Source organism: Malus domestica, chromosome 13, assembly GCF_042453785.1.
Source record: "Malus domestica chromosome 13, GDT2T_hap1".
Lineage (NCBI taxonomy): Eukaryota > Viridiplantae > Streptophyta > Magnoliopsida > Rosales > Rosaceae > Malus > Malus domestica.
Genome location: NC_091673.1, coordinates 17,016,745 through 17,032,506, shown reverse-complemented (window position 1 = coordinate 17,032,506; position 15,762 = coordinate 17,016,745). Strand labels below are relative to the sequence as shown.

General features: G+C 37.6%; 3 protein-coding genes across 4 annotated transcripts; 2 read left to right on the top strand and 1 right to left on the bottom strand.

The window, feature by feature from the left end:
• The first annotated feature begins 272 nt into the window (after positions 1 to 272).
• Positions 273 to 5,607, top strand: LOC103453153 (sulfate transporter 3.1-like). 2 transcript variants are annotated; one of them, XM_017337111.3, is made up of 12 exons: positions 273 to 859; positions 1,074 to 1,281; positions 1,408 to 1,579; positions 1,721 to 1,786; positions 3,235 to 3,348; positions 3,468 to 3,584; positions 3,681 to 3,807; positions 4,057 to 4,343; positions 4,447 to 4,637; positions 4,732 to 4,814; positions 4,916 to 4,992; positions 5,086 to 5,607. In XM_017337111.3, exons 1-12 carry the CDS (start codon positions 544 to 546, stop codon positions 5,272 to 5,274), a joined length of 1,947 nt encoding a protein of 648 aa, XP_017192600.1. In that variant the 5' UTR covers positions 273 to 543; the 3' UTR covers positions 5,275 to 5,607. The 2 variants fall into 2 exon arrangements, with proteins under 2 accessions (XP_017192600.1, XP_008390930.1); XM_008392708.4 differs by having other exon boundaries at positions 4,732 to 4,817.
• Positions 5,608 to 6,023: 416 nt separating this feature from the next.
• On the bottom strand, positions 6,024 to 11,343 carry LOC103453155 (U-box domain-containing protein 70-like). Its single transcript, XM_008392709.4, has 8 exons — positions 10,897 to 11,343; positions 9,619 to 9,712; positions 9,440 to 9,490; positions 9,158 to 9,331; positions 8,651 to 8,830; positions 8,298 to 8,417; positions 7,091 to 7,224; positions 6,024 to 6,509 (listed from the first exon to the last, which is right to left on the bottom strand). Exons 1-8 carry the CDS (start codon positions 11,070 to 11,072, stop codon positions 6,440 to 6,442), a joined length of 999 nt encoding a protein of 332 aa, XP_008390931.2. The 5' UTR covers positions 11,073 to 11,343; the 3' UTR covers positions 6,024 to 6,439.
• A 1,478-nt stretch (positions 11,344 to 12,821) lies between these two features.
• On the top strand, positions 12,822 to 15,447 carry LOC103453156 (small ribosomal subunit protein eS1y-like). Its single transcript, XM_008392710.4, has 7 exons — positions 12,822 to 12,975; positions 13,093 to 13,140; positions 13,300 to 13,405; positions 14,059 to 14,196; positions 14,287 to 14,472; positions 14,697 to 14,897; positions 15,197 to 15,447. The coding sequence occupies exons 1-7, from the start codon at positions 12,965 to 12,967 to the stop codon at positions 15,284 to 15,286; spliced, it is 780 nt and encodes a 259-aa protein (XP_008390932.1). The 5' UTR covers positions 12,822 to 12,964; the 3' UTR covers positions 15,287 to 15,447.
• The last annotated feature ends 315 nt before the right edge of the window (positions 15,448 to 15,762 follow it).

Here is a 15,762-nt window from a genome sequence, read left to right as displayed (position 1 = left end):
GAGAGAAAAAAAATATCTAACTTGAATGAAAGAGAGCAAAAACGTCGTGTTATATAGACTCTGCCACTCATCACTCCTGAAACCCTCGCAAATAAAAGGAATCCTGGTAGAGAGGGAGTCAATGGACTTACACGATTTATGAGCTACGTGTGAGTCCTAGTGTGGGTCCCACAAGGCACTCAAAGATTCTTTCCCTACGTCCTTCCTTCCTTCCCTGTCTCTGTGTCAGTAGTGCACCACATTATATAATACCCCAGTCCACCATGTGTGTCATTGCCAGAGCTAATTAAGCATTTTAACCACCAATTGCCTCCAATAGCTATCTGGCAAAGCCCCATTTCCTTCACTACCTAGCATGCAAACCATATCTCACCAAACCAATACAATCTAGCCAGCCCATAAACCCTAAACAAAAACCTACTTACGTACCATTCCTACAATTAGCAGCATCAACCAAACCTGATCTGCTAGCTGCTTAGTTAATCTTCACTTAATTAGCTGCCTCTCATTAGCCTCCTCAAGTGTTCTCTTACCTGAGGTGAAATGGGCAACGCAGACTACGAGTGCCCACGCCATGTCGAAATTCCTCCTTCCAAGTCATTTTTCAAGGCTCTGAAATCATCTCTGAAAGAAACTTTCTTTCCCGATGACCCTTTCAGGCAATTTAAGAACCAACCCACATCTAGAAAACTTGTTCTAGGATTGCAACACTTTGTGCCAATCATCGAATGGGCTCCTCGCTACACTTTTGACTTCTTCAAATCTGATCTCATTTCTGGAATCACCATTGCCAGTCTTGCAGTTCCTCAAGGGATCAGCTATGCAAATTTAGCAAACTTGCCCCCAATTATTGGCCTATGTGAGTACCCAAAAAATTATGTGTAATCAAACATTTTCTTCTTACACCAAACTTACGTTGCCAAATTGTGAATCTGGTCAGATATGCATTCAAGTAAGAACAAACAAGATCAATGCTCTAGTCTCATAGTAAAAACAAAAGTACGTACTTTACGATGGAATCGTGTTCGGAAAAATCTCATTGCTATTTTTTTTTTTTGGAAAAATGAATGCAGATTCGAGCTTTGTGCCTCCATTGGTGTATGCCATGCTTGGAAGTTCAAAAGATTTGGCAGTGGGTACTCTGGCGGTTGCATCCCTCCTCATATCTTCCATGTTGGGGAAGGTTGTTAGCCCTACTGAGAACCCTAAGCTCTACTTTCAGTTGGCTCTCACCTCTACCTTCTTTGCTGGAGCTTTCCAGGCTTCTCTTGGCTTCTTAAGGTATGTAATTTAATTTGCTGCCAATTTATATTTGTTACAAAGTATGGATACAAGCAAAATGAAAAAGCAATCAAGAAGCAACCCCTCTGAAACGATGTTTGTATGTACGTATATGTGTATTTGCAGACTTGGGTTTGTCGTGGACTTTCTGTCTCATGCAACAATAGTGGGTTTCATGGGTGGAGCAGCCACTGTTGTATGTCTCCAGCAGCTTAAAGGGGTACTAGGGTTGATTCATTTCACTCATGAGACAGATGTTATATCTGTCATGAAATCTATCTTTTCTCAAGTGCACAAGGTATAAAGTTCTCTTTTTAATCTAATCTATTATTTTCTAGCTAATGCTTTACCACTTCCACAAATGTTGGCAATTTTTTTACATATGCCTTTTTGGACATTATTAGTTAATATCATATAATGAATGTAAATTATGTTGCAGTGGAGGTGGGAAACTGCTGTGCTGGGATGCTGTTTCCTCTTCTTTCTATTGCTCACAAGATACTTTGTAAGTATATACACCACGTACCTTTCTGAGATATATACAATCCATTATTCGAGGCATTATTTCTTTGTTTATAATTGATCATTTTCTCTAAACTTGAAGAATGATTTAAGGAATTATTTCCATGTAAAAACTTTTCATGCATGTTGTTTACTGGCTTGCCAAAACTAATAATTAAGATGTCACCAACGCCAGTTATAGTTACTTCAGTTGTTTCATGAACCAATTAATTAACTCCATCGATCTTAAGTTGAAAAAAGGTTTATTGAACCGTAAGAAAGTTGTCAAACAAGATATATTCTTGTTGTGAAGTGATATATATGTACTCTCTTTTCCCAAATGCTATATATTATCTGACCTCTTCGGACACACAACATCTAGAAGTTAAAAATTCATATACATAATATTCTTCTGTCAAATTGTTTACACATCAAAAGAGACTTATATTAACATATTTATAATTGGTGGATAGCCCAACTGGATAAGACATCTTTTTCAACACAGTGGGATTCAAGTTCAAATCATTTTCCTTCTCTTAATCTTGATAATCTTTCATTATAGTAAATATAATATTAACAAATTGTGAACGACAAATTCTAAAAAAATGGATACTTAATTACCGGTACAGATTCACAGTTTAATAAACATAATCATAAGTTTCTTAAAAGGATATAACAGTTCGTATACCTGAGATGCGAATAGATTTTGAGGTCCTAAACTTTCGATTTAGCACCTTTAGCATGAGATGGTCTCACAACCTAAACAACCTAAATATCTTCACCACTTTAGCATAGGTTTAAGTGTCTCAATATCTTCACTTTTATCTTCTTTCTTGTCTGTTAAAAGGATAACCCACTGCTGTTTCAATCCAGTTTTCTCACAATGTCCATTAATTCAACTTCTAAATCACTTCAAACACTATATGTACGATTAAAAAACGCTAAATTTTTGCAAACTAAGAAAATATTTTGAATACCTCAATGCCGGGGTTAATTTGGTGGAGAAATCGCGACTTTTCAGAAATTTTTCCTACGCCGTTCCCATTCACTTTGCTTCGATATTAAATTTTGGTTTTTTATTTTTTCTTACTAGGTGTAAAGATAAATTTATTTATTGAATTGGGTTTGTGAAAATAGTTTAGGTAGTAAATTTGAATTTAAAGAAATATTGATAGTTTAATTAAAATTAATATAGGTGTAGAGAGTACATTGGACGTAAAGGTTATAAGGGTTCAAATAAATTTTTCATAAAAAAATTACTAGTCACCATGTTTCAGTTTAAATTAGTAAAATAGAATATCTTAGAATAGTATAAATTTCTCTCCATGCATGCCCATGACTAGTTAATTCTTGCCTTACGTTGAGATTAAAATGGCTATCTTTTTTGTTACCCAAAAGAAAATTGCTATTTTTATCAGTTCTTGTTTTAATGATGATGCTTATGACAATTAGAGCAAGAGAAAACCGGCCTTCTTTTGGATAAACGCAATGATGCCACTGTGCTCTGTGATCTTGGGAAGCCTTCTGGTTTTTCTAACCCATGCTGAAAAACATGGCGTTCTAGTAGTAAGCATCTCACTCTCTCTCCAGAATATATACAATATATATCACATAATAATTACTTTTTATTTAATTATTTTTGTATGATATGTTAATTAACTTAGATAGACCCTTTGTTTTTGCAGATTGGACACCTTAAAAAAGGGTTGAACCCGCCATCCGTGTCTGACTTGGCTTTCGGGTCGCCATATCTTTCAACAGCCATTAAAACTGGGATCGTCACTGGTGTCATCGGCCTTGCTGTAGGTCCCTGCGTTCCTCAGTATTTGGTTAGCACACAATGTATATAATGAAGGCTTTAGGCTAACATTGCTAGATTACTGATGGTGGATGTGCAGGAAGGAGTAGCTGTCGGAAGAAGTTTTGCTGCGTTTAAAAACTACCATATTGACGGTAACAAAGAAATGATCGCTTTCGGGATGATGAACATTGCAGGCTCTTGCACTTCTTGCTACTTGACCGGCGGTACATACCCTTTTCATGGCCATATCTAGCGTTCAATATATATGTAACGAGAAATGCGCTCTTTTTTGTATGAATGTCAGTTCATATTCATAGTTTGACAATATAAGCATATGTCTGGCAACACAAATCTAGCAAGAGGGCATTGCTTTATACATAACAGTCTTTAATCAAACACATGTATAAGTTATCTAGTAGTTTTTGCCAGATTCACTAATCATATGCGTCTCTTATGGCTGCAATTACTTGCAGGACCGTTTTCGCGAACTGCAGTGAACTTCAATGCAGGATGCAAAACTGCAGTCTCCAACATTGTAATGGCGACTGCAGTGATGTTTACACTCTTGTTTTTGACGCCATTGTTCCATTACACTCCACTTGTGGTGCTCTCCGCCATTATAATGGCAGCCATGCTTGGCCTCATAGATTACGAAGCCGTCATCCATCTCTGGAAAGTAGACAAGGTGGACTGCATTGTGTGCCTGGGTGCATACTTTGGCGTTGTCTTTGGCAGTGTAGAAATTGGCCTAGTCATTGCAGTAAGTAGGAGAGTATAGGAAGGGTTTTCTTTCTTGCGTCACAAGAAAGTTTTGCTTTTTACACATTTCTGGATGCATATATAACGTTTATATGTATTTGCAGGTTGCAGTTTCACTGCTAAGGGTTCTGCTATTCGTGGCGAGGCCAAGGACTTTCGCTTTAGGCAACATTCCAAACTCGTCGATTTATAGAAGCATTGATCAGTACCCGGTTGCGAACAATATTCCAGGAGTTCTTATTCTTCAAATTGATGCACCAATCTACTTTGCTAATGCAAACTATTTAAGGGAAAGGTACATAAAATACTTAAAAGTTAGATATCGATATATGAAAACGACGTAGCCAGCGTGGTAGAGTTTTAATCTATGCTCAAAATCTGGTTCACAGAATCTCAAGATGGATATACGAGGAGGAAGACAAAATAAAATCTTGTGGACAAACAAGCTTACACTATGTTATACTAGACATTGGTAGTAAGTGATCAATCTGCAACAGTCACAAATTAACATGTACGATCTCTGGCTTTAAGCTTTATCACAAGTCTAATGCTAAAATTAAAATCAAATTACAGCGGTTGGAAGCATCGATACGAGCGGGATCACCATGCTTGAAGAGGTCCAGAAAAATGTTGATAGAAAGGGTCTCAAGGTATGAGATTATGGTAGACTAGTTCTGTTTGATATGGTTCACATTTTTGTTTGATCATGTGCTGATGTTTTATTCTTTCTTCTGATCTATCAGCTTGTAATAGCAAACCCCCGAAGCGAGGTGATCAAGAAGCTCGACAAGTCCAAGTTCATCGAGAAAATCGGTCAGGAATGGATCTATCTTACAGTGGCAGAGGCTGTATCGGCATGTAACTTCACGCTACACACCTGCAAACCGAATCCAGGAGAAATAGACGGAAACAGACACGATGACAGTGTCTAATCTACGATGAATCAAATGAATGAAAGTTTTACGATATGTGTGGCAGTGGCTTTAACAAAAGAGAATCTCTCTATATATATATATATATATATCTAACATGATTGATCCCCAAGATGGAGGGAGGAGGGTTTCCTAGCAGATGGGGACATAGCTAGGGTGCTATAAGTATTAAGCTTATGCATTATTATTGCTACCATACACAAAATTAAGAGAGTATGAAGAATGCAGATGATGCTCAAGGCCAGGCTTCTATTTTAGTCAAGCCTGAAGGCCTTGTGTGCAGATCGTTTAACGGTGTAATATTCCATTATCAATGAAGCATAATATTCAGCATCTGAGGTAGTTTTACACTAACACCAACTTGACAGAGACACTTTACGACACTCCGGTTGTAAATCTTACGCAAGATAACACAGTAAATTGTAAGCTTCTCAACAAAGACAGCAGTTCGTCAAGTTCAAGCCATACAATCTGGAGGGGAAACTAAAAATAACTATGAATAATCTGCTATTTGATGAATTGGCTAGCTATTAACAAATGCACTATATGAAGAAGACTTCGCTGTTATTCATCCAAGCAAATGAAAGTGTCACTGTCAAGCAACCTCAAGGTAATGCATAAAGAAGCGTCGTGACTAGTGCTCATGAATTATGCATCCATCAAGATATTTGAACAATGGTGTAACTCACATCAGAATAATATAAAAGGACCATACATAGAGCATTCATACGGGGCAGGGGCAGCAAAGATGCACAAAAACCTATTCAACAGTTACATTGCTATTTGGACAATTACAAACAAACTTAGTTCTGTAGGACCTAATTTCAAGTTTTCGGTTTCACCACATAAGCAGCAGATACCCAACTTCATTCAAGGGCCAAACTACTCCTTACACTGGAAAAACAGGCTAACAACTTCACAGTAAGGTCTCTCAGTAAAACGCAATCGCTCAAAACAAAAAGGCTTGAAAATTTTAGAAAGAGACAAAACCTTGAGTAAATGCATGTTATAATTATGGAAAGCACCTTCCTGCAAATAACCAGGGCCAAAGGAAACCTTGCAAACTGAGTAAAGGCAAAAGACTGTCACCAGTGCTGTCGGTTCTTTAGAATACACAATCTCTCGCTATAATGGGCCTGAGACTTTGCTCCAACAAAATACTAACTTAAGAATCGGACTGTTTGAATAGGCGTGGAATCAATTCATGGGCACTGATGTCTAAATCCTCCGGATCCCTGAAATAAACAGAGACATTAGATTACCTAGCTCCAAAACTCTGCTGTTGATGTGATCAATATTCTAACAGATAGGTTTTGTACAATAGGTTAGTTGGACGTTATTATAGTAAATATTGAGTAACCACATTGATGCAGCTTCCCTGAAATTTTCCTACAAGCATCCTATAACTTACGTAGATTAAAATAAAAACAAAAACCCACTTCCCACTATTATTTTCACATCCATATGTTCAAGCTTTCCATTTCTTCATTCTCTTAAAAGCAAAAGGGACAATACTTCAATGGGTTTGCACATTGAAGAAAGAAACTAACATTAGAACTCCAAGGTGGTAATAAAAGATAACCTAAAGCTTCAACTTAAAGGTGGTACAAAATGCAACCACCAAATAACCTAAGTTCTGATGAAGCAGGTGACTGGTGATGGAACTTCAGACTTTGCAATACATTCTAGGTAATTTAAATAATAAAATTAAAAGTCATCCATACTTGAGTTCGTATTTAGTTACAAATTGGCACTTCCTCAGGAACACTGTGCGTGCGTGTGTGAGAGAGAGAGAGAGAGAGAGATAGAGAGAGACCTGCACAATGTCTGGCCCAGTTCAATGGAACTAGAAATAAACCACAGCTTCCGCAGGAAAGGGGTCTCAAATTGCACAAAGAAGCCATCATGTTGCCCGTGTTTCCATTTCCTTGAACCTTGACCTTTCCAAACCTGCAAAAAGTATTTGATCATTGAAACCTCATTGTTAACAACAAAAACCTTTTATTGAATCAGTCAATACTTCCCCCTAAATTTAGATCACCTGCAAATAAAAGTTGGATTTAGCAAATTGGAACCAGAGAAAGCTAGAGACATCTGAAACAGACCAATTAACTACTTTCTTTTTTCTGAGACATACCAATAAATGCTTAACCTTCCCAAAAACACTATGCAATCATCATGCACGAGTCTTTTAAGCACTTGAAGTCTTGAACCCATGTCAGAGGTCAAACCTCCAAAAAGGAATTAAAACACTTCTAGTCTTGCACACACACAAGTACACCACACGCAAAGATACAGAGACTTAGGCACATGTAACACGCAAATGTGACATGACTTATGTTAACTGCTCATTAAAGTCCTTTTTTTATTTGAGAAGAAAATGCTATTAATTCCTTAATTAAAACTAACTCAAGAAGGTAACAATCGAAAATGCATGACAGATACTCCATGGCACATTGCAAAAGCATCTGTGAGAACCTTTTTCTTGGGCCTTGCAAGCACCCAAACTCAAATTGAAACATCAATACATTGCGTGTTAAGAATTGCCCACGTGCTTATCGTCTAAAGAAATGTATACATTTTTCTCAATCCGTAATTCCAACAGAAACAGCAGCCAAACAAGTGAATCTCAAAGGCCAAGACCCAAGCATAAAAGTAAATCATGAAAAATATCGTGGGCAAAATAAATGATAAAGCTTAACCACCAATTCTGATATACATCATCATAGTTCAACAAACCTTAATCACACATTTAGCAGCTAGACTCTGACTATATCATTAATTGAAAACCTTATCAGCATATTCGGATAAACCTTAGTCAACATAGTCAGGAGACATCCAAGATATATAATATATGTCCTTATGGAACTCATTAGTCATGTGATCAATATGATAAAATAATGTGAGATATTTCTGATGGGGGAATCTCGTGGTCGAGGTCACACGATGAACCTTAATAATTGTCTTCCTAACAGAATAAGATTAAGATTTATAGTTGTAAATACAAATGAAGTGAAATGTACCTGTGGATAAGACATGATACTTTTGGGAGTCACCAAGCAAGCTGCTCTGGAGAAAGAATCCTCAGCATACTGCCTAAGAAATGAAAAACAACTGCCATGTGTATGGGGCGATTCAAAAGCCTGGAATAACAGGCAAGCATTGATTAGTTAAACAAAAAATTCACCTTTAGTACGGATAACAGTAGCAGAGAATGCTGGCTCACGGCTCGGAAAGGATATACTTAATGCAATAAATTGTTTTATTGGAACAGCGAAAAAGGGTTCTTAGGACCAAAAATGCTGAAAAAAAACTTTTCAACCAATCACAAAAGGGATGTTTGAAAAGAAAAAAATGAAAACTCTAAACTTAATACCTTATCAATATTCACAGCTGGAGCATATTTCTCGGTGTCTGTTTCTTCCTTATCTAGGAGAAAGTAAACTCTAGCCTCCACCTTAGAAGTTTCATGCCATGATTTTACAGCTGACTCCATTGTCTCGACAAGGAAAGAAAACATTTCTTCCCAACATTCTTCAGATCCACGCTTCACAGACTGCAAAGAGAAAGTGTAACTTAATTTTAGGACTGATTAAAACAATCCAAGGGCAGGTGATCTTAAGTCTTTTTATAAGCTTCTGGAACTCAACGTGTTAACCTTCGGGGCGATAAGAAAGCTTCTACCTATAATATATGAAAGTAGGAAAGTTGCACCATTCACACGAAGAAAGATAAAGCAGATTGAAACAAGAATAACGTATATAAATGACTGGGCAATTATAATTCTCACTCATGCACAAAGATAATAGAAGGTATCAAAATGAGAATAATAATGAACAACAGTGTTTTCTGAAAGTCACGAATCCTTGATAAATACACTCACCATTTCAGATTTCAGTTTATCCAAATGCCTCGCCATATCAACATTGGATCTCATTTTCTCCACCACTTCTGCACGTTTTTTATCTCTCGCCAACTGAGAAATCCTTTTTATCTTTCTTGATACTTCTGTGCTTTGCGAGTTATATTCCAAAGCTGTTTGGAAAGCAACCAAAGCCTAAAACATACGTTGAACAGAAGGATATCAGCAGCAGAAAACCAATATCATGTGGTCTAGTCCAGAAGGCCATAAAAATGGGAAGATTGAAAGAACTTCTAGACATACATCATCATATTGTTCCATGGCCTCTAATATGCAACCTTTCCTGAAATATCCCTGAAGATGCGTAAAAAAGATTCTTTTAAAGGAATAAATAACAAAAATCAAGACTTTTGGTTTTCTAAAAGTACAAGCTTATTGAAGCAAAATAGAATTTAAGAAAAAATAAAATAAAACAACAGTACCTTCTCCCACTGGGGGTTCAATTTAATTGTTGTCTCCGCATCAGCAAGGGCTTTGCTAAGCTTAACCAATTGAAGAAATGCTGCAGCACGGTTGCTGGCCAACAATGGAACATTAAGAAGATGCATCAGTACACCATGCAATGATTGTTAAACGAGAACATTCAGCCAAGACCGTGTATCCTTGGAAATTTTAATTTTTCATTACTACTATGCTACTTCATATGGAAAACTTCAATGTTTTCATTAACATCCTTTAAACACCTTTAAACAGCAGAAACAATCCTAGTTATAGACAAAATAATGAAGATATACATAAAGAAAGTTGACCAATTATCATTCAATAATTATGAAACAGCAGGAACCCAACCTCTTCAGAAACCATTCCTAGCTTATCTAAGCTCTCTCTAACATCTTTCACAGATCAGCCCTTTGTTTTAATAAATTGTATAAACACTATGCATGTGGTAGCACTTGAAGCAGGAACAATACATAGTAGACCCTAAGACCAACTATAGCATTGGACATAACAGAGCAGGTTTGCTTTTCATATTTACTTGGAAATAAAAAGGGCATAGTCACAAATGTGGTATCAAAGTATTTTGCCGCAACAAGGTTTTGTTTTCACAATTATATCCCCTTTTTATTCCTAATGGCCTTGCCTTCTTCTATAAATTCCAAATTTCATAAGATCTCAAAATACTTTTCCACACAAATAAGTGAAATGTTAACCGAAACATGAGCTCTTTAACAAAACAATCCAGAATTTTTTAACGGCGCCCCAGATAGGTTACATGAGGTTCATCTCATCTTAAATCACTCAAAAAAATTCATCTACCATAATGGTTATGCAGATATTTTTCGGTAACAAAATTCTATACATCTTGTTTACGAAAGTGCCGGAATTCCTTTGCATCTGAATACTATAACTTCTGTTAATCAAAATAACGAACAACAAGCTAGTATATCAACCCCGAACTTCATGTAACTTTGGAGTTCATACAAATTACAAAATGTTGGGGGAGTTCAAAGGGGCAAACATAAACAATAGAAATTCATCTGATTTTCTACATAAACAAAGCACACAACTTCAAATTCCTGGAATTATTAAAATCATTCCATTACGAAAAATATTCAACAAAAACCCATGTGAAGAAGTCAAGTAACTACATAACCAACCAATCAAAATTGCATTTTGATTATTACATATCAAATTGAAAACTATAAAATCCCAACAAAAAAATTATTTAAAAAAATGGAAATTTGAGGTGGTTAATGTACCTATAGAGAGTGGGGTTATTGGGGTCTTGCTTGATGGCCTGAGTGTAGAGTGCAGCGGCTTTGAGGTAGTTCCCCGCTTTGAACTGCTCATTTCCTTTAGCTTTCAGAGACTCAGCTCCTCCACCTCCTGCCGATGCGCCCACCCTACCTGATCCTCCCCCCTCTGCTTCCGCCATTCTTATATGCTTCTACTGACTGTCACCGCTAAGTGCTCACTAGGGTTTATGATTCACTGCAAGCAAATCTCCTTTCTCCTGTCTCCTGCCCCCGCTTTCTTTGATACGAACCCAGAACCGCGATTCCGAGCGATGGTTTCACTTCCACCTGGACTTCAAAAGTGAAAATGGTCGGGCACTTGGGTTTAAACCCATTTATGTCTAATTGGGTCCAATGGAGTTTGGAGTTAAAAGGGCTCGGCCTAAATATATTATACTTTCGGAGTGGTTGTCTGACCCAAAAGAAAAAAACTCTTATATCCATACATAAAATTATCATGAAGGACCTAGTGATTTTTTTCCCTTGGTAGGGTTTGATATAAACAACGTGGTAACCATGCAGCCACATGTAGTCTGTAGAACAGAGACTATGCCATCAACAGAAATTGCTAAATTAAATTATGTAGGGTCCTGTCCATATTGTATGTGCTCTACACTAAGGGCGCGTTTACGTAAGGGTAATGGGAATCAAGAAACGGAATTGAATTCCGATTACGGCTTACACCGGTGTTTACTAACGTGAGAGGAATAAAAAATCGTGTGGGACCCAGTTGAATTCCGGAATCACACTCCGGAATTTCCCGGAGTCGGATTCTCTAGCAACAAGTGGTAATTGAATTCCTTGTATTGCTGTCCTCCAGGAATCAAACTTTTGTTCCTAAATTACCCTCTCAATTCGTCTTCTGCAAATCCACCCAAATTGGGAGGTCGCATGGGTGGTGGGCGGACATGTGAACATGGGAGGCAGTGGGAGGATCTGTGAATATGGGAGGTTGTGGGGGCTGGGGAAGAAGAGGATATGGAGGATTGGGGAGTGTGGAGGACCTGTGAGTATGATGGGTGGTGGGAAGGGCTGTGCGGGCTGGGAAAGAAGAAGGCAGCAAGGATGAAACGAAGAGGTGTGGGAGACTGGGGGTGCTCTAGAAGTCGAAGAAAAGATGGGGATGAGAGGAAACAGAGAGGCATGGGAGATCGACTAGGGGTGCTCTGGAAGAAGGTGAAGAAAAGATGGGGATGAGAGGAAACGGAGAGGCATATGAGGTCGACTGGGGGTGTTCTGGAATAAGGTGCAGGAAAGATGGGGATAAGAGGATGGGAGGAAGAAAAGTCAAGTTTGTAAAGATAAATTTAATTTTATATAAATAAACTTAATTTTCAATAATTATAGCATAAAAATCATTTATTTTCAACAATGACAATTTAGTATTTACATTACTTGGAACAAGGGCATTTTAGTAATCGTACTGGTTTATATTCCGATTCTGCTGAATTAGTAAACAGCTTTATGAAATTCTATTCCGATTCCAGACAGTTTTAGTAAACAACTTCAACAGGAATCCAATTCTGATTCCGCCTCATTTCATTTCCTCCTTAATCCAATTCCTCCTCAATTCAATTCCTCCCAATTTGATTACGGATTAGTAAACGCGCCATAAGTGAATAACCTTAACTTGCCACCAGTTGTCTTTTCAGCACGGGCAGGATGAAATTCCCTATAGCCTCTTCGAGTCCGAATAAGTGAATAACTTTAACTTGCCACCAGTTGTCTGTTTTTTTTTTTTAAAGAAGGAAAAATAAAAATTCTTTTGAGACGTGGCAAATTAGGGTTTTAGTCTTGGGCTTCTTCTAAAAAGGTCCAGACTTGAGAGCCCACGCGTTATATATGAAAATAACTTATGGGCCGAGCATAACCTGAGCCCATCTCAGCAGAGGCAAGATCTATTGCATTTATATAAACAGAGAGAGTGTTAGGGTTTTGTGCTTCACAAAGACAAGGGTTTGCTCTCTCGGCCGCTTTTAGCCTCACCCTTCATCTCTCTGCAGAGCTCTCGGGCTCCTCCAAGTTTTCAGCCATGGCCGTCGGGTACTCTCTCTCTCTCTCTCTCTCTCTCTCTCTCTCTCTCTCTACACACACACTAACATATTTCAGCACATGGAATTCTCGATCAGAGACTGACACATTAACCTTTGTATTACACAGCAAGAACAAGAGGATTTCCAAGTCGAAGAAAGGAGGAAAGAAGAAAGCGTAAGCTTATATTTTTTTACATCTATACATACACACTGACTTATATGGATCTGGGGTTTTTTTAGTTTTGTTCTTATTTGTCATTTCGTATGATTTGCTAATTATGTGATAATCCCACTTATTTATTAATTATTTTGTATTTGTGAAACGAAAATATAGGGTTGATCCGTTTGCCAAGAAGGATTGGTACGACATCAAGGCCCCGAAACTGTTCAACAACACGAATGTGGGCAAAACTCTCGTCTCCCGTACTCAGGGTACCAAGGTATTGATGTTATCTATCAATCATTGTTTTTTCTTTCCGTTTTAGATTTAGTTTTTTGGAATACCATATTAAGTAGGGTGAAAGCTATTGTGGAATCAGTTTATTTTGCTTTTCTTTCGACGAAATAGATTAGCGGGTGGGGGTTTTTATTAGGCTGCTGTTATTGTCGAATCATGCATTTGTTGTGTCCTTATGGATTGCAAATGTTTTGAAATTATGGTGTTGAAGTACTGCACAATTGTCTGTTTTCTGGAAGGCTGGTATTTAGAGTGGTGTTTTTGGGCTTGCATAATTAAGTTTATTTTGGGAAATGATTTCTGCATACCGTGTTCTCCTTCTGCACTATGTTTATTTCTATCCAAATGCCATAAATAAACTCGTGCTGAGGGGTAGAGCAGTGAGGTGCTGAAATCACTTGCTTATGTTAATGTCGAGTAGAATGACTGTTACACCTGTTACATTTTGCTTTATCTATTTAGAAATCTTCCTTTCATCAGTAATTATTATACAAAACTTTCAAATGTATACATCGCTTGTTTGAAAAAAATTGTTGAGCATTAGCAAATTTTTTTCCCACATGATAACACACTTTGTATATATATTTAAATTGTTGACACACTGCATGCTTTTTACAAGTTTTTTGGTTTTAACAGATTGCTTCCGAAGGACTCAAGCATAGAGTCTTTGAGGTATCACTCGCTGACCTTCAGGGTGATGAGGAGCATGCTTACAGAAAGATGCGGTTGAGAGCTGAAGATGTCCAAGGGAAGACTGTTCTTACTAATTTCTGGGTATGCTTGAATTATTTATGTTCTTATATTTTTGGTAACATTTGTATGATTTCTTATGAACCCGTGCTCATGTAATATTGAATTCTTCAGGGAATGAACTTCACCACTGACAAGCTTAGGTCTTTGGTGCGCAAATGGCAAACCTTGATTGAAGCTCATGTGGATGTGAAGACCACTGACAACTATACTCTAAGGATGTTCTGCATTGGCTTCACCAAGAGACGTCCAAATCAGGTCAAGAGGACCTGCTATGCACAGTCTAGCCAAGTCAGACAGGTAATGTGTACCTTAATATGGAAATTCTCCCCTGACACTTTTTTTCTTCACGAGTGGACGGAGTTAAACCCCAACCGTTCACACTAGAAAAAAAAAAGGTGTGAGTGAGCAAAGCTCTACCTTAATAACTTGCATGATGTATTTGAATTTACCATGAATTTTGTCTATGTACTTATGCATGGTAGTGTTTGTTTCTGACGCCCTAATGCTACATTTATTGTCAGATTCGCCGTAAGATGAGTGAGATCATGATTGCCCAGGCAACTTCAAGTGATCTTAAGGGCTTGGTCAACAAGTTCATTGCTGAGAGCATTGGTAAAGAGATTGAGAAGGCAACAATGAGCATCTATCCATTGCAAAATGTCTTCATCAGGAAGGTCAAGATCTTGAAGGCACCCAAGTTTGATCTCACCAAGCTCATGGAGGTATACCCTTTTTAGCTCTTGGAAATCTATTTTTTTTATCTTTTCTATTTGAAATATTATACATAGTTAATGATGAACCGTGGTCCTAGTACTTCCGAGAGTACTTGGCCTTATTTGTCATGTACGTATTTCATTTGAGGGTTTCGCATCAGAATTTTTTTTGTGCTATTTACTCCTTATCATTTGCATGATTTCATCATGATTAGTAGCATTTCTGCATCATGGTGCAAATTGTGCAAATAGTTTTTCGTATTGCGGCCGTATGCTAAACTTTAGTGGAATGGATTTTGTGTAACTAGGTTTATGGTGGCGAAGATGTTGGTGTGAAGGTTGAGAGGCCCGCCGAAGAAGCAGCGCCCGAGGTGCAGCAAGAAATCGTTGGTGCTTAAGTGCTGCCTCTGTTATTTTCTTTAAGTAGTATTGTTCAATTTATGTTGTGAACTTACAAAGACCATATTACTTGGTGCTTGTTTTGTTCTAGCTTTTTGAGAAGATGAAAGTTGCTTGATCGAAATTTTGTGCTTTTAATCTAAATACTAAATTTTGAGAAGATGATTGAGGCTTGCTTTATTATACATCCTCTATTCTATTATCAACTTCTACATTTGGACTGAACTTGGAGGGTTTGAGGTGCCGCGGCGATGCCTGTTGTCCCTCAGCTCCAAGTTTTGGCGGTTTTCCGGGACATCACTTCCATGGCAGTTGCAATTAGTGGTGCAAAATGGATTGGAAACTGGTCCAAGAGAAATTTGATTGGATAAAGAAAATTGTAGCAATGATCCCTCAATCTTAATTCAATTTGAGCAATGGTTCCTCAACTTTATTTCCTTAACCATTGGTATTTTAATTCGTCAAAATGTGCAGT

Coding starts and splice junctions, on each gene's coding strand:
- LOC103453155 (XM_008392709.4), bottom strand. CDS start 11,072: ATGGCGGAAGCAGAGGGGGGAGGATCAGGTAGGGTGGGCGCATCGGCA. Junction 8,831..9,157: donor ATAAACTGAAATCTGAAATG/GTGAGTGTATTT, acceptor TTCTCTTTGCAG/TCTGTGAAGCGTGGATCTGA. Junction 7,225..8,297: donor GTATCATGTCTTATCCACAG/GTACATTTCACT, acceptor TACTTTTTGCAG/GTTTGGAAAGGTCAAGGTTC.
- LOC103453156 (XM_008392710.4), top strand. Junction 14,197..14,286: donor CTGTTCTTACTAATTTCTGG/GTATGCTTGAAT, acceptor TGAATTCTTCAG/GGAATGAACTTCACCACTGA. Junction 14,473..14,696: donor AGTCTAGCCAAGTCAGACAG/GTAATGTGTACC, acceptor ATTTATTGTCAG/ATTCGCCGTAAGATGAGTGA.
- LOC103453153 (XM_008392708.4), top strand. CDS start 544: ATGGGCAACGCAGACTACGAGTGCCCACGCCATGTCGAAATTCCTCCT. Junction 3,808..4,056: donor TTCTTGCTACTTGACCGGCG/GTACATACCCTT, acceptor AATTACTTGCAG/GACCGTTTTCGCGAACTGCA. Junction 4,993..5,085: donor TTGATAGAAAGGGTCTCAAG/GTATGAGATTAT, acceptor CTGATCTATCAG/CTTGTAATAGCAAACCCCCG.